Here is a 22,148-nt window from a genome sequence, read left to right as displayed (position 1 = left end):
GTTAAGTATTTCTGAGAAGTTCCTTTAAAAAGTCTCAGAAGAAAGGATCTAAATCTCCAATCCTCCATTAATTCATAGTGATTTACATTCTCATTCTAAATAAATATCCACTTGCAGGACTAATTTTAAAGAAGTTCCTCTCCCCCAGATTGTATCAGCTCTAGATCTCACAGAAACTGGATCTGCCTCCACACACAGCAAATGGAAGACAACCCACAGAGCATTATTGACCAATTGTGTGTGAAAAGCACTAATTCCAGTGAAAAGACTTCCCTGTACCCATCTTCCACTCGTTTCTCCTGTGCTGTCTGCCACCCACTCACACATCCCACACTCTTGCTTATCAATTCTCTGTCACAATCACCCAACTTCCTTCTAGTTTTTCCACCCACCATCCCTTAAAGGTTTGCTAATACCCTTTCCTATCAATCCTTTCTTTCCTGCTCTCCCAGGGAAATGCTAACATTTCTGACAGCATCTCCATGGGGACGAAGAGGAGGAGTTGCAAGAAAGAACAGGACTGGAAAAGCAAAAGTCATTGAGCCATGCCTATAGCAGATGTTCTCAAAGTGGCCGGGGGTAGCAGCACTGACAGAGGATAGAAGTTTGGACTATAAGCAATAACTCCAAAAACCTGAAGGACTTCATAAATTATGGTGCATACTGAGTGTGACTACTAAAGCTAAAAACAATAATATTTCATCAACTTAAAAGGTCCTATGATTGAAGGCAAGAGAGTGTACCAGAAAACAGCAACAACAAAGCTTGCACATTGTGGTTTTGACTACATAGGGCAAATGAGTGCGTATGGAAATGATATTCAGGGGCACCTGGGTGGCTCAGTCGGTTAAGCATATGCCTTAGGCTCAGATCATGATTCCAGGGTCCTGGAATGGAGCCTTGCATTGGGCTCTCTGCTTAGCAAGAAGCTTGCTTCTCCCTCTCCCTCTGCCTGCCACTGTGCCTACATGTGCTCTCCCTGTCAAATAATAAATAAAATCTTTTTAAAATACATGCAAAAATGAGAATGGTCATATAATGAATGATGTGATTATGAGTGATGCAACTTTTTCTTAAAATTCGTCTAAAGTTGTTATGTTTTCAACTTTTTTTACAGGGAATTTTCCCATACCAGGGATGGACACCCAATATGGGTCGTTCTCAGTCCTTTGTCTTCTATGTCTGTTTAAACTTGGTACTATATTATGTCATGTAATTGCACGCATGGGACTGACACAATATAGAATACAGAAAGAGTGTGTCCTTTTGAGAGGTGACCTGCTAGTATTAAGATCTGACCAAAAGCTGCTATTTTTAAGTGACCAATGAAAGATATGATGAGGATGAGAACCTCGGTGAAGAGGTGAATACAACCATATACAATATGAAAAAACACTCCAGGGGATTTTGAATCACACCGTAGTTGAGATCCACTACTCTAGAAGATGATGACAACCACAATCAATTATTTTAGTTCTTAAAGCTGAGCCATGGATATGTGTACATACATACACACATACATGTGCATATGTGTATAAACATAGATGTGTAATATATATACATACATATTCAACAGAACTATATAGATCATCAAACATAAATAAATGATATCAAGGTAACCATGCTCCCTTCCCTAGCTCTTCCCATAATCAAAGCAAGCACTTTGCAAAATGTTGGACTAGATCTGTAACCAAGTCAGAAATCTGGAAAAAAAAAAAATGCTACTGGATGATGGGAACCCTTGAACTTGATGTCTTGAACATCACTTCCTAAGCTTTTAGCTGACTAGCAGACTATGGAAAATAAATTATCATGTTTATTGTAGAGTTACATTTCCCCAAAGGTCAATTTTTGCATGATAATATCCTCATTCCAAATGCAAACGTGAGAATGTCATTTTAAAGAATTATAGATAGAAAATACAATGTTCATAATTACAATATAAAGTTTATCTTCGTAGAATAAACTTGAATAGAAAAAAGAATTATAAGATAAAGATTGATCAAAATATAATTACTCAGAATGTTATCAATTCAAATATAAATATAATCAAAAGAAAATGATGAGTTATAAGTTTGTTCCTTCGATGGAAAAGAGCCATCCATTGAGTAATTCATTTTTTTCTCTTGAAATGTGGGATATGAAATTATAAAACAACATTAACTTGACAGACTTAACAAGGGAACTCAATTATGATCAACAGAAGTATTTAAACTCCTTAAACTTTCAGTACTTAGTTCGCTTTAACTAAGTATGAGTTTCTTTTTCTCTTCCAGAGATGCAATAGCAAAAAGTAGCCCAAGACATTTAGCTATCTTGTCCTGACAAATAACCAATTCACCTTTTTTCCCCAGTATATTCTTAAGTATTGATTTTACCAAGTGAACTCAGACATGTGTCACACTTATCCAATACAGATCCTTTTCCTTGGAAATGTAGTTTGAACATCAATCAGTCACCTGGCCTTTCACCTCTAATTCCTTTTGCCACTGTCTGTCAATTATTAAAGCCTTTCCCATTTCTCTAAATAAATTATTTTTTAAAACTGAAATACAAAGTGTTTCTGTTAAAAATATGTGTTCCCTGGAAAAAGTATGCAACATTCACATGATTAAATTTATTCGTTATAATTACTTTTCTGAGTTGAAAACTATTTAAAGTTTATAAATCCGCTTTTTAAATGCCTCTTGGTATTTTCTTTTAAAACCTACTCCCTGAATGGTAATATTAGCATAGCACTTGTAAGCCAAACTCTGGTGTGAGAAAGACAATACTAAAAGAAATTCAAGCTGAGTGGCATTGTTAGAAGGGTCTTCAAATGGAGCAGAGTGTTTTCATCTCTAGCTGAACTCAGTGAGAGTTACAGAATGACACCCACCTTGAGCTGCAGGCCTCCTGGGATAACAGTGTTTGCTGGAAGGCTTTTAATGTGTTGGTAGACATAAGAGGAGAATTGCTCCTGCTCAGCCTGTAATTGGGGGCCAAGTTTAGAGAGATGACCTCTGTTGCTTTTGATAGCTGTCTGCAATTCATCAATCAGCCTGCTCACCTGAAGGGGTTAAATTACAAGGGTTGTTAGCAAGAAGTAATTGTTGATGTCACACCTATTAGATTTTTGAGTACCTAGTTTGATGGGAGGGAAAATGACTTCAATATAGAATTTGAGTATAGAGCTATCTTCAAGTAAAGAGCCAGAAGAGCTATGCATTCCTTTATCAGCTAATTTTATTTATGGGAAAATTTATAACCTTTGCACTTCAGTAATATGGAAAAGAAAGCCATTTACAATTGATGAATAAAAAATGTCTCTGGATATGAGAAGAAACATGCACCTGACAAGTTTGCAAAGGACTTCTAAACTGCTTAACAGAATAAAATCTTCCTAAGATTTCAATTAATCCAATATATGTACCAATGACAATATTTAATTTCATTATATGAACACTGCGTTGTGCAAGTTTATGTTTTCTCTAATAGATTGGATTCTTACACAAACACTAGTTGATATATGGTAGAGCAAGAGAGATTAAAAGCAGAAGTTCACTTTATCTATGGCCCTTTAAAGTTATTAAATTAGACTCATTTAGAATTATGAATGACCCTGAATAGAACATGGGCTTTTTGAAATATTAGGTTAAAAATCATTGCTCTTCCACTTACTGACTGAGCGACTGTGAACAAGTAATAAAACCCTCATCTGTAATAAAGAATAATAATATCCTTACCATACTAAGAATTAAATAAGATTACAGAATGAATGACACCATGTCTAACCTATAGTAATGTGCCTAATATATATTAGGTTATTATAGTATTTTCTTTTTTAAATCTAAGTGTTTTCTGCATATCAAGTTACAGTTGTTTGTCTTGGTCTATGTTTTCTATCCCTACCCTTATTTCACATAAAGCAAATAAAAATTTTAAACTATTTGCTACCTAAATTCTCCATCTCACTTCAATGTCCAAGGTAAAAAAAATGGGAAATCATTCTCCAAGAGTCTCTGTTGTACAGATACCTCATCCTCTTTTTCTCTTTTTCTCATAAAAATATGGTATTTGTCCCTGTCTGTCCAACTCTGATGTTAAATCCATGATTTCTATCCCTTCTACAGAGGATTCAGAGAAGTCAATGAAAGCAAATTTGTATTATTATCCATATAAATTGAATATTAATTTTTCTACTCTACCTACTTAGTTCAAGATTATACACACACACATACACACACACACACACACACACCTCAATGACATTTAACTTTCCCCAGCAACTTTAAAAGCATGATGTGCATATAAACAAACTAATTTAAATGATTCTGATTTTTCTTTGGTATTCCATATCTCTCTTATTTGTCTCTATGTCATCAATCATCTACTTCCTTTAATACTTTATTTTTTTTAATTTATTTTTATTTAAAAAAAATTTTTAAGTAGACTCCATAACCAGCACGGAGTCCAACATGGGGCCTGAACTCACAACCCCGAGAACAAGATCTGAGCTGAAATCAAGAGTTGGATGTTTAATCAGCTGAGCCCCCCAGGAGCCTCTCAACCAGTCCCTTTGAAAAAAATCCTTCTCTTAAATATAGCATTGGCAAACTTTTTCTCTAAAAGAGATAGATAATATTTTCAGTTTTGTGGGCCATAAGGTTTCCATAAAACCTGTTTGACCATGCAGTTGCACTTTGAAAGAAGCTAAAAACAACATGTAACAAATGGGCATGACTGTATTCCAGTAACACTTTATTCAGAAAAATAATCAACAAATTGGATTCGGCCCTACAGCTATAGTTTGCCAACCCTTCTTCCAAATTCATATATTTCTTCTCCTTCTTTGCTTTTCTTATAAGTAATACTCTGGTCCAAGCCCTCATCTTTTCATCCTTTACCCCAACTTAAACACCTACTGAGTGGTCTCCCTGTTCCTGGTCTCTCCACCTCAAATTCATCCTGCCACCTCCACCAAATTAATCTATGTCCAATTGCATTTTGAACCCTCCAGTTGCTCCCTCCCAACTTCGTCAGCTTGGTATTCAAGATTAAAAACCTTTTCCATTTTTTGGAATGAATTTCTGTGCTTTCCATAGTACTGTTAATGCTACTATAAAACTGTAACATTTAAAATACAGAAATGATAAATGATCTAATATTAGTCAATATTTCCAACCTCATCCTTGCCATACTATCTTCCAGTATTATCCTCAAAATGATGGATAATAATATCTATCATACCAGAACTGGAGACCAAACAAGGCCAAGTGACTTGCTCTTATAGCTGTCTGACAAAAAGAAAGGACTTAAATAGACTCCAGATGCCATTTCTGCAAAGCACTGATCCTCTCTGAACCTATGCTCAGCCCCAGCATCATATGATTCAAAAAGATAGAATTTATGTAGTCTTTAAAGTATACTAAGTATCATGCAATGTATTATGCTAGTCAGTAATTCTGCTCCTTCGATTTTATGTACTGTACTTTGTACTATAGTGAGCCACCAAAAAAAAAAAAAAAAAAAAGGAATTTTAGGCTTTGATTTGAGAACCTTTTTATACATGACTGATTTTACTGTCACAATCCATAGCCTTTCACAGATAGGGGATTTCATGTGACATCAGAAATCAACCAACCATACAATTGATGATGTCATTTGCATTCTAAAGGGCTATTGGTTAAAAGTTTTATTTCCTATGAATCTTTTGTTGCTTCAAAAAATTTCTCTATCATTTTTGTTATTTTCAACTGTCCCATGATTATCTATTAATGTATGTGAAGTATGATTACATCAATTATCAACTTTTTATTAAAATAAAACTATCCAAAAAGATGTCCTAGCAAAAATTAACATATCTTAAAATAGAAAAAAATATATCAAGAATCCTGACATTTTGGTAAAATTTCCATCCAATTATACTAAAACTTTGTTACTTTACATATTCATAAGGTCTTTTATCCTCAAAGTGCTACATTTTGTTCTCAGTTATTATGAGAACATATTACCCTTAAAGATAACCCTACACATGATATAACTCATGTACCAAAATTGGGTAGGTAATACAATAATCCTGAATTATTTTACATAATATGATTTTTTTCAAATCACAGATGTTGCTAGAAGGGGAAAAATGCTTTTTAAAATTCTTCATCATGAATCTTTTTTTCCTGCAAATCCTTTTTTCTCTCTCTCTCTCTCTACAAAGGCAATGTGAATAGGGGTAAAAGAAGACAAAACTTGACCTTTTGTGATCCCAGCATTAATGGGTCTGTTCATAATTCAATCTATGTGTGTGTGGGAGCATCCATGTGGAAACATAGAGGCCTGAGAGACATAAAGCCTTTCCCTTTAAACATTATCTGACCCTATCAGTCCCATTCACAAAAGAAGGCTTACGTATGCATATGTTGAAAAAATGCACCATCTCATTGTGCAGCAGAAAGCCTACACATTCTACTCTTCATTCTCCGTGGAAATGCAGCACGGAAGTGACACTTGTACAGAATTTGGGAGAGTGACAAATGAGCAGAAGGTAGCAAAAAAAAAAAAAAATGAGTATTCGATCAGGAAAAAGACCAAACTTCTGAAAGAATGCAAATGCACACCTGTCTATAAACATAGACAGAGGTTTTTGCTGAAAAACCTACACTGGGTAGTTTGGTCATGTTTTTATGACATATTTACATAACCTTTGAATTTATTCTCAAGATGATTTAGAATTAGTATAAAATATTATTCTGTTTCTAATCATTCTAAAATGTATGCACATTGAAGTTATGTGTTCTAAATTACACATTCTGTATATTGTACTTTGGCTGTTATGAATGATACTTTGAGGAGCTCCTGGTTTTTCTAATGGTGAGTTCAGCTCTTGGCCTGATTGCTACAGGGCCTTGAGTCCATCTATTTTAGTAAGGAGGACTCCAGAGAACTTTGCACCAAATTATCACTTGAAATCAGCACAAAAGGTGGCAGCCTCTATGCTGGGAATGGCATCTTGGCATGCAACACACAGGGAATGGACTTAAAGCTAGGCCACTGCTTAAACCTAAGACCAAGAAACTTTGTAATTTATGACATAATTAAGAAGAGCCAGAAAGAGGGTAGGGAGATGAAAATGGGTATCTTAGGGACGCCTGGGTGGCTCAGCAGTTGAGTGTCTGCCTTGGGCTCAGGGCGTGATCAAGGGGTCCGGGGACTGAGTCCAGCATCAGGCTCCCTGCAGGGAGTCTGCTTCTCCCTCTGCCTATGTCTCTGCCTCTCTGTCTCTGTCTCCCAAGAGTAAATAAAATCTTTAAAAAAAAAAAAGAAAATAGGTATTTTAAATTTCCTAAAATCTCTTCTTTCTTTCAGGCCCAAGGGTACAGTGTTTTTCAGTGTAAAAAGAAACATAACCCAGATTTGGTGACAAAGATTAGAAAAGACATGAGAACCTATGAGCAAAGTTAAGTATCTCTTGATTTAGAAAGATGGGCTGCAATGTAACTATTAGGGAACTTGAAGTGTGTACCACCTTCTATTCATACCACTTCAAATACTCCCAACTTTTTAATAGTTTCTAGAACCCTTCTGAGAGAGAAGATACCTCAAAAAGAGATTGATCTTGTTTCCAGCCAGAGGTCCATCATGTGTGCCACCTTTAAGCCTATTCAAGAGTTTAACATTCCCATCCACTCATGGAGGAAGGGGCAATTAAAATAGAGACTTTACAAAGTTTTTAATTCCAGTGAAGCTAATATACAGTGTTATGTTAGTTTCAGGTGTGCAATATAGTGATTCAACAGTTCCATATACTACTCCATGCTCATATGGTAATCACAATCTCCTTCACCTAAAATAGAAACATTTTAAATGCCTTTATAATACATCTGGCAATAGGGTTATGTTGATGGCAACAAAAATAATGTCAACTTATACTTTTTGAAGAAGCAATGAGACTGTGCTCCACAGGCTTCTAACTACAGGAGCATAATGAACTAAAGGTCCCAGCTACTGTCCTCTGAAACCATCACGAGGTTGGCACCAATAGCTGAGGATACTGAGGTAGGTCTAACTTAGGGAGTCACAGAACTCCTCTGAAGGACAACTTAGGTCAAGGATACACCACCAGCTTCACCAAACCTTCCTTAGACTGCACCACCATCTAAGATGCTTCCCTCCAGTCTTCCCTTCCTTTCTCCTTCACTTGTGTCCAAGTCTGCATTTTTTTTTTATTGGAGTTCAATTTGCCAACATATGGCATAACACTCAGTGCTCATCCCATCAAGTGCCTTCCTCAGTGCCCGTCACCTAGTCACCCCCACCCCCCACCCACCTCCCTTTCCACCACCCCTTGTTCATTTCCCAGAGTTAGGAGTCTCTCATGGTCTGTCTCCCTTTGTGATATTTCCCACTCATTTTTTCTCCTTTCCCCTTTATTCCCTAGTCTGCATTTCAATCTGACACGTCTCCCAGCCTTACCCAGAGCTCTCTCCATTTTCTCTCATAAGCATTTCTTCTTATACATTACATACATATTTAATACTATCTTGGTATTTACTTTTCAGAGAACTTGGAATAACTTTTAAGCCAACAATAACAAATTACCTGCACATTTCTAATATGCCATTTCCAAAAAGTGGTTTAATATACAACATACCACAAAGTAATCTTATGATATATACATTATTATTCCCAGTTTTCATGTGGAAAAATTACATGAAATAAGACAATATTTTAAGATAAAACCACAGACAGTAGAAATCTAAATCTAAATCTTAGATTTTGTCATACTTAGTTTGGGTTTGGAAATATATTTAGAAATGCAATATTTTTTGTAAAAAATATTCATAATTGAGTAATCCCCCCAAATTTTTCATTTCTCTTCATCATCAGGATTTCACATTTCCGTATATGAATCAGGGCCAAAACTTGCTGTCACTTACTTTTCTTAGCCAAACCTCTAGAAATTACACAACAGGATTAATATAATAACTTTCAAAGTAATGTCATAGAAATAATTCCCATACTGTATAGAATATATTTAGACTATTACATACATACACACACACACACACACACACACATCATAAAACATATTCCCTTTATTGTATATTTGATTCCTTAAGCAAACAAGAGACATTTGAAGCTGTAGCTGATCAAGCAAATATGTGACCAAGTAAGGCACTATATAGGAAAGGATATGGATATATCCTTGAAGGATATATCATTGAAGGATATGGATATTAAATAAATATTAAGATGGTAATAAGAAGAAGTATCAAATAAACATAAATACTGTTGGATTTTCTAGAAAAGATAATTTTTATTTCGTGTTGCTAACAAGATGTCATTGAAATGATATATTTAGCATAATGATAATTTTCTGGGGTCACTTCAAATTTTTCCATTCCATTGAAACTGGAGTTCAAAGAGAACTCCAATATCAAAGAGAAAAATAATATAGAAAGAGAAAAATATCAAAGAGAAAAATAATTACAATATTTAAAAGGTAGAAAATATCAAATCTTCATTTTTAGATTATTTTATATTTACTTTCTGATAAAAATTTGTTATTTTGGACATAATTTTAATGATACTAATTAGAGATATTTAAAGTTGACCATACCAAAGTTATATCAATATAACTTTCCAACTGTGATAACATTTTCCAAATGAGTAGAGGGCAATACTTTTTAAATTTCTAACTAAAAATCTAGTCTTTTAACTTGTTAATATTAAGTGGAATAAGTGAAAATTGTAACTTAAATCTTTACAATTGTTATTTGCTATACTTGTAACCCATTCAAGCTGAATTTTTCTTTTTTTTTAAAGCTGAATTTTTCTTATGAAATATTCCCTGCTGAGATTACCAATATATGTTTGTAATGTAGTCTTTAAAACTAGACATATACAAGTCCCAAAGATTAATATGGTCTCTAATACAAAGACTTGAATTCACTCAGGAAAATCTGACACATTGTACCTGTTCAATTTTTGTATCATAGTTAGCAGAACAGATGCAATCATAATGATGAGAAAATATTAAAAGCCCAAAGCTTGAATAGATTTCCTTGCCAAAATGTCAAAAGAGAATTACATGAAAGTTTAATTTTTAAATAATCACATTACCTTATTCTTTAAGTTGATTATGATTTTATTTACTGACAATGGTACATGGGAATTAGTAAATTCATGATCTCTCCTCAGAAAGATTAAATGCTTTTGCATTCCAGGAAACTACATAAAAGTCATTTTCTTCTTTTGTCTAATACCAATTTTGTATTATTATTTCATTTATGGAATATGCTGTCAACCTCACAGCATGAGCTTTAGAGAGAAGAAGCTTTGCTTTAATAGTTCTTCATTACAATATTGCCTACAGAAGCTTATGATTAGCTCACTTAAGCTTGACATTTGTAAACTACAGTTTTTTCTTGGTAAGAGATAGCATTGTTGGCTTTTCTAAAATTTAGAACAACAATTTAATTCCTAGAAACTCAGAAAATAAAAATAAGATTTAGTACTTATTCAAAGTTCAATAAAATGTTAATGCTTTTATTATGTTAGCATGTTTTATAATTTCCAGATTCAACCTGCATGTAATAATTTCCTAATTTAGGAAATTTATGAGAAAGTTTTCAGAAATATTTTTCAGAAAATTACAATATTTATTCTTTCAAGCATATAATTCTTTTTCAAGCTGCCTATACTAATAAAATGATTCCAGTTTTAACCAATCTTTTTCATTTTGTTGCTATCAGATAACTATAGTTGGTTCACTATCAGACTCAAGTAAAATATGTTGTAACTTTGAAATTAGCACTCATTGCAGTTTTATAATAGTTTAAAAAGTAAGTTTCTTACTTCTTCTTGTGCCTTATGGTATTCTTTTGCTGTCATTGAAAGAATTACTTTTTCAGTAATTTTCTCTTTCTGTTCATCTACAGCCAGGTTCAACTAGAAAAAAATAAATAAATTGCATGAAAATCGGCACTTACTGACACTTAACTGCAACATTTATTCAAATAACCAACTTAGCATAATCATGGAAAGTGATTTAGAATTAATTTGGCCCATATTTTTAGGAAAGAAACTCTACTTAGGTTAAGTAAGTTGAAAGTACATTTTTATATTTAAGACATTTAACACCGAATCTTTCACTTCCACTTTTACTGTTTATCAGTTTACTAAAATATGATTTGGAAGGGGATCCTTAATTGCAGACACTTGACACCAACAATTACATTTTTATTTTATCAAAATAAGCATAGCAATTTTAAAAATTAGGCTGATATTTCCTATTAAAATTTCTCATTGTCAGTAGGGAATAAATTGGCTGCTGTTACATCAGGATAAAACCAACATAAACCAAAAGCAAATATCAATTCAAACACTTTAGAACAGTTCAAAATGATTTATAATATTTCATGACAAGAAATAATGTATCTTAAATACCTGAACAGTTACCTGCAAACTGATCCATTTAGAAAGCCAGATAAAGGTCTTCAATACTGCTGCTAACCCATACGTTAATAAAAGGTGAATGTGGTCCATTCTGTGTTGTTGTTTTTTTTTTTTATAAATAGTCCCCATTGAAATGAAATGCTATTTTCAACTACGGAAAAAGCTGAACTCACACAATAACATTCACTCAGCAAACTGGTATTAATAGAAAGAAAGAAAATAACAGCCTAACACAGAACCTTCTGAATTGGAATATTTAACAATTCTTTAGCAATGGACTTGTCATGTTGTATCTCCCCATTGAGGATAAAGAATGAATAATGACCATGTGTTTTGTTTGTTTTGTTCATGTTGTTGTTGCTTTATTCTTTTTTTTAAAGATTTGTTTATTCTAGAGAGAGCACAAGCAGGAGGGGCAGAGGGAGAGGGAGAAAGAATCTCAAGCAGACTCTGTTGCTGGGCTCAATTCCAAGACCCTGAGATCATGACCTGAGCCAAAACCAAAAGTGGGAAGCTCAACCAACTGTGCCACCAAGGCTCCTCTGTTGTTGTTTCTTTAAATCACGTTTCTCTGTTGTATGCCTGGCAAGTCATGTTTGAGTTAACATAAATCTTTAATCCATATCCTGTCTGAAGATCCACTCTTATACTTGAGATAAAATGGGGGTAGGAGCCAATAATATGGTTTCCTCAGTTTAGTCATATATATATGCTATAAGAATAGTATCAAACCAGTGAACTCTTCATCCACTGACATGTGATACAGCTCAGTATATCAGAGATTCTGTCTTGGTAGCGGGGACAGGCCCAGGAATCTTTAGATGATTCTGATGATCATAGATAAGGAATTGGCAAACATCTGTAGAAGGCCAGAGAGTAAATATTTTAGGCTTGGGTGGGCAGGGATACAGTCTCTGCTGTAATCACTCAACTCTACCTTGCAGCATGGAATAGATAATACATAAATGAATGAGCATAGTTCTGCCTCAGTAAAACTTAAACAAACAAGTGGCAGGCTTAATTTGAACAGAACGCAACATTTGACAACCCCTGTCCTGGATTACGAACCACTCAAAACAAGTTTGTTAAAAAATAAGCATAAGCATCATGTAATCTACAACATGATGACCATAGTTAACAATGCTGAATTGTATATTTGAAAGTTGCTAAAAGAGTAGAAAACATAGAAAGTAGAAAGTTGCTATGAGTTCTCATCACAAGGAAAAACATTTTTTCCCTGTTTTTTTGTACCTATATGTGATGATGGATGTTAACTAAATTTCTTGTGGTAATCATTTCACAATATATATGAAGGTCAAGTCTTTATGCTGTGCACCTTAAATTTACACAATGCTATATGTCAATTACATCTCAATTAAATGGGAGAAAATACCATGTGAAATTGTTCTTGGGATCATTCTCCCCAAAGAATTATTTTCCTGTTCTGAAGTAATATAAAAAACATATTATAAAACGTCAAATATACACCTCATGGATGCCTACATGTAAACTGTGGTACAACATAGTTGTGTCAAGTCTCTATGGCTATTTCTCTATAGGAAGATTCTCATCTTAGGAGATAGATGTGAAGGAGAGGGTACTGGGAAATATTCACCAAGCTCATCCATTTCTTACAAAATTAATCTCCAAATGCACAAACATTCTAAGCAGATCTTTTTTGAAGGGAAGCAAAACAAAACAAAAACAGAGCTACTAAACTCTTCGGTGCCTCAGCAGTAAGTCAGGTTCTAATGAGGTCTCCCAGGGCCATGACATTTAGAACTGCTTCCAAGCAACTCTTTAAAAGGTGGGAATTCTTTACCTTTGAAAGCATCACAGTTGGGAAAATCAGCTCCTTTCTAATATTCAACTTCTAAAGAAGCACTATACTAATCTATATAAGCTGAGGTCAAAACATATCAAAATTATTGGAAAACATCATATGCATACCAAATAGAGAATCCAGTAAGATACAGAGAAATAGTTAACAAAATATAAGGATACAGACATGGGCCTTTTCTGGAAACAGACCAGTCATTCCAAAAGAGAGAGAGATTTTAATATAATCATTTAAAGAACATTATTGAAAGTAAAAGGTCAAATTAAGAGAGTGCATTTTCACCCTGAGATATTAATAAGATGCAGTGCTAATAGCATCTCTCCCTCAAGTCCCATGTCATGATAACAATCACTTTGAAGGAGACGATCCTGTTTCTTCATTATGACAAAACTATGTGTTTTTGATTTGCTGTTCTTATCTGACAGTTATGAAATAATTTTTGCTAACGGATTAAATATTTCTGAGGTTAATTTTTCATTTATAAATAAGGTAGAAACTTGAAATTAAAAATAAAAAACAAAGGTTTCATGCAAAGTGAAATAAGTCAGAGGAAGACAAATACCATATTATCTTATTTACACATGTAATCTTTAAAAAAAACCCAAAAAACAAAAATATTGAGTTCATAGAACAGATTGATGATTGCCGAGAGACAGAAGTGGGAGGTGGGTGAGACAGATAAAGGAAGTCAAAAGGTACAAATTTCCAGCTATAAAATAAATAAGTCATGGAGATGTAATTAATGTATAAGATGGTAACTATAGTTAATAATACTGTATTGCATATCTGAAAGTTATTAAGAGAGTAAATCTAAAAAATTCTCATTACACACAAGAAAATTGTAATGTGTATGGTGACAGATGTTAACTAAACTTACTGTGGTAATCAATTTATGATATATACAAATATCAAATCATTATGTTGTACACCTGAAACTAATATGTCAATTACACCTCAATAAAAAAAATAAACAGTTGGGCAGCCCGGGTGGCTCAATTCTTCTCAGATGGTTTAGTGCCATCCTCAGCCCAGGGCCTAATCCTGGAGACCCAGGACCTCCCTCTGCCTGTGTCTCTGCCTCTATCTCTCTCTCATGAATAAATAAATAAAATTTTTAAAAAATAAAAAATAAACAGAAAGATGGCTAAAATTTGCATGTAACTATGAAAACCCAAATCTCTACCAAATAGGGAAGTGTAGGGATGCCTGGGTGGCTCAGTGGTTGAGCATCTGTCTTCAAGCTTAGGTGGTGATCCTGGAGTCCCAGGATCAAGTCCCTCATCGGGCTCCTTGCATGGAGCCTACTCCTCCCTCTCCCTCTTACTATGTGTCTGCCTCTCTCTCTGTGTCTCTCATGAATAAATAAATAAAATCTTTTAAAAAAAGAAACAAATAGGGGGATCCCTGGGTGGCGCAGCGGTTTGGCGCCTGCCTTTGGCCCAGGGCGCGATCCTGGAGACCCGGGATCGAATCCCACGTCGGGCTCCCAGTGCAATCCCAGAAGCCTGCTTCTCCCTCTGCCTGTGTCTCTGCCTCTCTCTCTCTCTCTCTCTCTCTCTCTGTGACTATCATAAAAAAAAAAAAAAAAAAAAAAACAAATAGGGAAGTGTTACTTTGTTCTAACTTTATATTGCTCCTTTTAAATGTAATAAAGTACCCATAAATATTCATTGTGCACATCAAAATCTAAAGCTAAAGCTAAAGAGGAAGATTTGATTTACTGTTTTTGTTGCAAAGATTTAAAAAATATGTAATAAATATTAGCTATCCAAGATCAGGTTAAAGCTGGTCTTATTCAATATCAATAGTGACCAGAATAGAACCATCAGGAGACAAATGAAAGACAGTGGCAGAAATGGAAAACAACAACAACAAAAAACCAAGAAACATAATGGCTCTGTCAAAGAAAACTAAACAAAAAGTGCTTTCAAAAAATGGTTTGGTTAGAGAAATAGGATTAAAAAGAAGTAAGTTTACCTCAAACAATCTGTTTAGGAACTAAGGAAAAAGTCCACAGAAGTATACCTGAAGCCAGAGGTTCAATGAAATGATTTCTAGCAATTGTTACCTTTCAGACCATATGTATTTTACATAAAACTTCTAATGCTAGGGTAGCAGGCACCAAACTTTCTCTAAGCCCTAGAGGGTCATAGTTTAGTAACATATAGTTCTGCATAATATGTATGGCCCATTGTGATTATAATAACAAGTGCTCATTTAAGGAGTTTTTAAAACATTTGCTGGCTCAGGAAGCTCAACTATGGACATCCTAGAGAGGACAGCAGGCTCAAGACCTCCTGCTGCAGAAATACAGACAGAACAGCAGTGATCTTCTTTTGTGCATATCATTAACAGTACATGGCTTTTTCTTCTTTTTTTTAACTTCCTCCCAAATATTTTAAGTATATTTATAAAAATCATAAAGCCTAACTGCATAAACATTTTACCATGACAGTAAGATAAAATAAAATCTATTTTATAGGAGAAAATAACTCTCAATGAACTCTAGCACCCAATGATTAATATCTTTTAAAAAGGCACAACTATCAAACAAGCTGGAATGTACTGTCTACTAAATTCATATTGACATTCCAGATAGGTGCTAACCAAAGAGTTCAACCATACTCTCAGTGCCCTGCATTATAGTTCTGCATGTATTTTTCTCTGTATTCAGAAGAACAGCTAGTGATTCAATGTGAAATATATGATATGTGTTATGTATAATGTCCTTAATAAATCAATGTAACCCAACAAGAAAACTGAATCTCTATCAAAAACCTAACTTTTTGACCAGTAAATTGCTTTAATAATAAATTATTTGATCCATATTTTACATGCAGATCAATACAGGCAATACAGTTTAGCATAAACAACAGGACAATCAACCTTCATATATATTGACAAGTTTCCCAATGGTCTGTTAATATACAAAAGACTGGGACAAATTACTTATTTATATATACAAAACATGGTTATAAAGGCCAGCTGCAGGTATTTTTTTGGAAAGTGCATTTTAATAAGGTCCTATTCATTTAGGGAACAAATGGGGAAGAAGTAGTTTGCACTACAGAGTTTAGCGCGAGAGCTTTCTCTTTTTCTAACCACGAAATCAATCATTTGTCCAGACTGTGGGAGTCAGAGTTAGTTACTGAAAAGAGCTCCGTATATAAACAAGTCAATAACTCATTGTGTGTTATTGTCGAGCTGAAGAAGTCGGCTTTCAAAAAGCTGCCCCTGCTTCTCTCAGAATGAATGTCACTGTATTCAGGGACTGGGAGAGAGTCCTTTGTTTCCAGCCATTGCTGACTGCCATTTATGTATGGGAACAGGAGGTGGCTGCTACGAGTGTGGGGGAAGCCACTATTTGGTATCATGGATGTCCAGGAAAAACCCTGAATTTTGTCAACCAAAATCATTTGTGTCTGAAAATGCATTGATGGAATTGATAAAGAATGGCCATACACACACAAAAAATATTTGGTAAAGAAGTTAAATGATAATAAGTCTGTATCATTTTAAATTGGGTCAGGCTGATGTTTTTGGTTTCCTACCTGTCAACGAAGATGAAATGAAAAATACAGGCAATGATTTGAAAAGTTTGAACTTACAAAATCGAACTGATGAACAGGTCAACATGTCAAATAAATACTATCTGTTCAGGCCATTAATATTAAGGATGACTCTTGGTACTCTCAAAGTGTGTGTGTGTGTGTGTGTGTGTGTGAATTTCTCTAAGGCATGATTTTATGTGCTCAATATTTGTGATAAGTTAAGGAATGTGAACTATTTTTACTTAAAAATTAATGTAAATTTCCTTTAGAATGGAACTGAACATAAAATTCATAAGATATAAATATTACCATACTCTTTATTGCATCTTAATATTTTTTAAAAATTTTTTAAAATTTATTTATGATAGTCATAGAGAGAGAGAGAGGCAGAGACATAGGCAGAGGGAGAAGCAGGCTCCATGCACCGGGAGCCCGACGTGGGATTCGATCCCGGGTCTCCAGGATCGCGCCCTGGGCCAAAGGCAGGCGCCAAACCGCTGCGCCACCCAGGGATCCCCTGCATCTTAATATTTATTAAAAACCTACTAATTTATTCAAAATCAAACGAGGAACTGTGAAGAAGCACCAGACCAGGATTCAAAATTAATAATTACATCGAGCAAATAAAAAATACATGTAGATCTGTTAATAAATGGTCATTTGGGGGGAAAGAGGATGGTCTCTGAAATATTAAACAAAAGCTTAGTTCTTATTTGGATGAAGTTGGAGTTGTATGTAAGGAGAAAGCTGGGAGCCTAGAACTGACTCCTACTGACCTCATTTCTCCTCACAATTTAGAAAGCCACAGTATTAAATAATATAATATGCTTCCACATGCAACAAGTGTCCTAGACATTTTGCTACATACGAATTGGTTAACAGCAAAGTGAGATATGATTGAAGAGACAGTGGAAACAATAGAAAGTAAGAAACAATGTGTGCATGCCACAGACTATAATTAATTGTCAAATGGAGGTATAAACAGTACAATCTACAAGTACAAAAGACAAAAACGTTATTTAAGGTAGGAAAGAAAAGGCACAAACAATGGGTAGTATCTAGCTAGGAAAAGAAGTGATAATATAGGAAAATATTATTAATAAATATTAATTAATGTTACTGATTATACATGAATTACACGATGAAATTTGTTCTAATTACAATTAGTGAAGTGGCTTGACATGGCTTTGGGAAGATTGGAGAGGATACAAGCCGGGCCTTAACGGACTGGCAGGGCAGAGAAGGCGGCGTAGCTGATCCAGGTGAGTCAGGCTAAGGCAATGGTTTGACTGGAAGGGATGTTTCATACTGGGGAACAAGAACTAAGATGCCTACTGTGACTCCATACATAATCGATTTCTGAATGTCATTATAGACTATACACGCAAAATGCTAGGCTTGTAATGTGGGTATAATGATAACTTTATATAACTCGGTTCTTTGCTTTGAGTTTCTACATAACTCAGTTCTTAGCTTTGCCTTGGCTCAGCCCCATCTTCTCAAGCTATAAACACTTGACTCAGTTTCAGTCTTAGAGATCCATCCCTTCACTGAATCCTGACCGGGCCTCCTTTTCCGACCAGGTTATCTCACTTAAGTCCCTTCTATGAAAAAAATTCAAAAGTGCTACTTCTAGACTTGGGGAAGGAGCAGATCTGATCCTTAGTTCAAAATTGGCTATGAGGGACACCTGGGTGGCTCAGCAGTTGAGCACCTGCCTTCAGCCCAGGGCCTGATCCTGGAGACCGGGGATTGAGTCCCACGTCGGGCTCCCTGCATGGAGCCTGCTTCTCCCTCTGCCTGTGTCTCTGCCTCTCTCTCTCTCTCTCTCTCTCTCTCTGTCTCTCTCATGAATAAATAATAAAAAAAAAAAAACTGGCTGTGAAATCTGGCTCTGCCATACATTATCTCTGACACAGTGAGTAATACTGAAGTTCATAGAGCCCAGGTCTTCTAAGGCCAGGGATTTCTCTCCCAACCTTGCTAATTCTCTGAAGAAAAAAATTTTTTAAAGCTGTTTTTACCACAGACCGTACCTTCGTGAGGATAGTTTAAGGGATCATTTATAAAAGAAATCTTTGTAATGATTGAAAACCAACAAAACATCACCATTTTAAAACAGTAATATTTGGGGATCCCCTGGGTGGCTCAGTGGTTTGGTGCCTGCCTTCAGCCCAGGGCCTGATCCTGGAGACCCGGGATTGAGTCCCACGTTGGGCTCCCGGCATGGAGCCTGCTTCTGCCTCTCTCTCTCTCTATGTCTATCATAAATAAATAAATCTTTAAAAAAACCAGTAATATTTTAAAAGTCATATTTTGTCTAAAAGTGTGTAAAAGAGAATTCTACATAATACTTTACCTACAATTTATTTAACGTCTTTTTAAAAAATATTTTATTTATTTATTTATTCATGAGACACAGAGAGAGAGAGGCAGAGACACAGGCAGAGGGAGAAGCAGGTTGCCCCCAAGGAGCCTGATGCGGGACTCGATCCCAGGACCCAGGGATCATGACCTGAGCTGAAGGTCGCTCAACCACTGAGGTACTCGGGTGCCCCCCACTTTATTTAACATCTAATTAAAGAAACAAACTGTTTTAAAAATCTTCCCTGTTTTTTTAAACTAATTATAAACAAATTTTAGACCTTCCAAATTCCATAGGAAAAGTGGTACTGAGTTAACCCTGACTCGGTAGCCACATTACAAACTTTCTGCCTAGAAGTTCTGTCATAGCTGGGAATGCCACAGGCCCTAAACTGAACTCAGCCTGTCCTCTCAAACGACTCTACTCCATTTCTTCTATGACTGCATGAGGTTTTGGAGGGACTGTGCCACCCTGGCCAAGGGGTGTGCCCCTGACCTTCCACACCAATTAGCTTCAATCAGACTCAAGAGGGGAACCACAAAGAGACATCAATAGTTGGAGAGAACCTGTCCGATTAACAGCACCCTAAAGAGATTCTTCCTAAGACACAGATGTCTGGAGCTATTCTGGTGTTTTCTATAGCCCCTTTCTTCGGCCTTTCTTTAAATCCCATGGGCTACTACCAGCCATTCCGTTAAATTATTTTTTTGCCTAAGTTATCCTGAGATAGACCCCAGTAATTGCAACCAGTAAATCCTATCAGATATGTTATGTACGTCCTCATAGTAAATGCCCCATCACTTTAGGAGATATGAAGGAGTGTCTATTTCTTGCAACTCAAGGTATCAAACTCAGATGTCTTAATGATGTGCCACGTAAAGTCCTTCAGGTATTATAATGGGTAATGTAACAGAGGTAATGTTTTGAAAATTTATCAGTATGCTTTCCTTTTTGGCCTTTTCAAATATAAAACTGCCCTAAATACTCTAGATGTTCCTAGGATTTGTCACAATATCATTTCTGACATGTAGAATAAAATTGCGCAACCAAACAATATCCTTGCAAACAAGACAATTGTCTTTAGAGATGATCTGCCTCTCAAGTAAACCTTATACTCCTCTCAGCATATAAACAGCGAAACTTAGAAAACTCAGCCCATAAATGTCCCTTGTAAATTAAGAATAATGACTCTGACTCCTGTTAAACCTTTGCTAGAGTCAGGAATAAGGAAGATACAATGTAGAGAAAAAAATAAAAGCATACTATGTCCTTTTGCCCTAGAGGAAATACAGGAAGAAGTCTCAGAAAGGGAGGCAGGTATAAAATAGCAAGAAGAGTTAAGTCTTAAGTCCCCCCTCTATAGCCTGTGGCTTGAGGAGGAAGATAAATATCAGGAAGTGGAAATATCCTTGAGCCAGAGAGGGCTTCTGCTCCCCTCCTCTCAATATGGTCACAAGGAGGGAACTGTCCTGTAGCACCAGACAGGGCCACATCAACAAGATGGCATGGTATAGGCACACAGAGGGAGGCGTGAGGTTTAGCTTTCCTGAACAACTCTTGGTTTCTGTGTCTTAGGACTTGGAAGTAGATACGTTAGGTCGGGAAGTTTACTATACACTATTGGCATAGTGAGGGAAGTATGGCTCTCTAATGAGAGTAGCACCATAGAACACTCAAGCCAGACAACCAAAAGGTTGTCTCAGTCAGACCTTGGAACAGAGGTCTCTAATACCAGAGGAAGTTTAGGGTGGACCATCCAGGAAGCACCATCAGAAAAAGGGCCTGAGCCAAAAGAATGGACTACAAGTTCACATGCTGCAGATCAGAAAAGTATCCAGCAACCAGCTGACCAACAGGTGCCAGCAGCCGCCACACCAATATATACATAAATTCCAATGGGCTAGCTCGAGGTCAGGGGCCCCGTTAGCCACACAGCCCCTTCTTCCATATACCACTTGAAGGAAACCAACAGGGTGCAGGAAAGTCTATCTCAGAGAAAGAATGACCTAAAATAAGCATTTAAATGATCAAATCAGACTAAGCCTTACACTAAAGTGGACATTCAGTTATTTTCCCCCACAAGATAATTGGCAAGACCTCAGGAAGAAAGTATTAGCGTCAGAAAATAACTCAAGGTCATTTAGTCATTTTCTTTTTTTTTTTTTAAGATTTTATTTATTCATGAGAGACACAGAGAGAGAGACAGAGACAGAGACAGAGACACAGGCAGAGGGAGAAGCAGGCTCCATGCAGGGAGCCTGATGTGGGACTCGATTCTAGGTCTCCAGGATCACGTCCTTGACATGGGACTCAATCCCAGGTCTCCAGGATCATGCCCTGGGCCGAAGACGGAGCTAAACCGCTGAGCCACCCGGGCTGCCCCATTTAGTCATTTTCCACACAAATTGTGTACACACATATAAGGAAGCCCATTGTTAGACTGAGCCAAGGAACAAAAGCAAAAACAGGATTTATAAGACATAGGAGAGAAATAAAATAGACTGTACATTTTGGGGAGAAATTGATAAGTTGGCACCTACCAAACTGAGTAGGCCAATTAGGGGCACTGAAGGAAGCATTTTAGTTTTTTATGAATTCTACAAATAAACTTGAGAAATCAGTTGACAAGCAAGTGTGGCAGGCCACCTCTGTATCATGTCTATTTACCCTATCACTTCAGTTAGACCAGTCCTGCACTGTTTCCCACACTAGAACATTTCATTTCTTCATACAAACAAATAAACCACATTTTCTCACACTCACTAAAGTAGTTATCTGAATCAGAGAGTCCTTTGAGAACTGTGATTAGGATTCTGGGGGCCAGAAAGGATAAGCCAGATAGGCCACTATCCTTATAGAAAACTGTCTGAAAAAAACAAAACAAAACAAAAAAAAAAACAAAAAAAAAAAAAAACAAAAAAAAAAGAAAACTGTCTGAATATGGGTAATGCTAGGTGTG

General features: G+C 35.9%; 1 protein-coding gene across 25 annotated transcripts in view; it reads right to left on the bottom strand.

Annotated features, from left to right (window-relative positions):
* Positions 1-22,148, bottom strand: part of DCDC1 (doublecortin domain containing 1) — a 482,427-nt gene that overhangs the window by 262,334 nt on the left and 197,945 nt on the right. For all 25 annotated transcript variants that reach the window (XR_007403614.1, XR_007403613.1, XR_007403622.1 and 22 more), the window contains 2 exons: positions 10,834-10,926; positions 2,879-3,049 (listed from right to left, as the gene is read on the bottom strand). Coding sequence is in view for 3 of the 25 variants with exons in the window: in XM_035701486.2 (XP_035557379.2) it covers positions 2,879-3,049; positions 10,834-10,926 (264 nt within the window). In the remaining 22 variants the exon portion in view is untranslated. The remainder of the gene's footprint in view (positions 1-2,878; positions 3,050-10,833; positions 10,927-22,148) is intronic.

Source organism: Canis lupus, chromosome 18 (assembly GCF_003254725.2).
Source record: "Canis lupus dingo isolate Sandy chromosome 18, ASM325472v2, whole genome shotgun sequence".
Classification (NCBI taxonomy): domain Eukaryota; kingdom Metazoa; phylum Chordata; class Mammalia; order Carnivora; family Canidae; genus Canis; species Canis lupus.
Note: the sequence above shows the minus strand (reverse complement) of the source record. Positions and strands in the feature narration are given on the sequence as shown.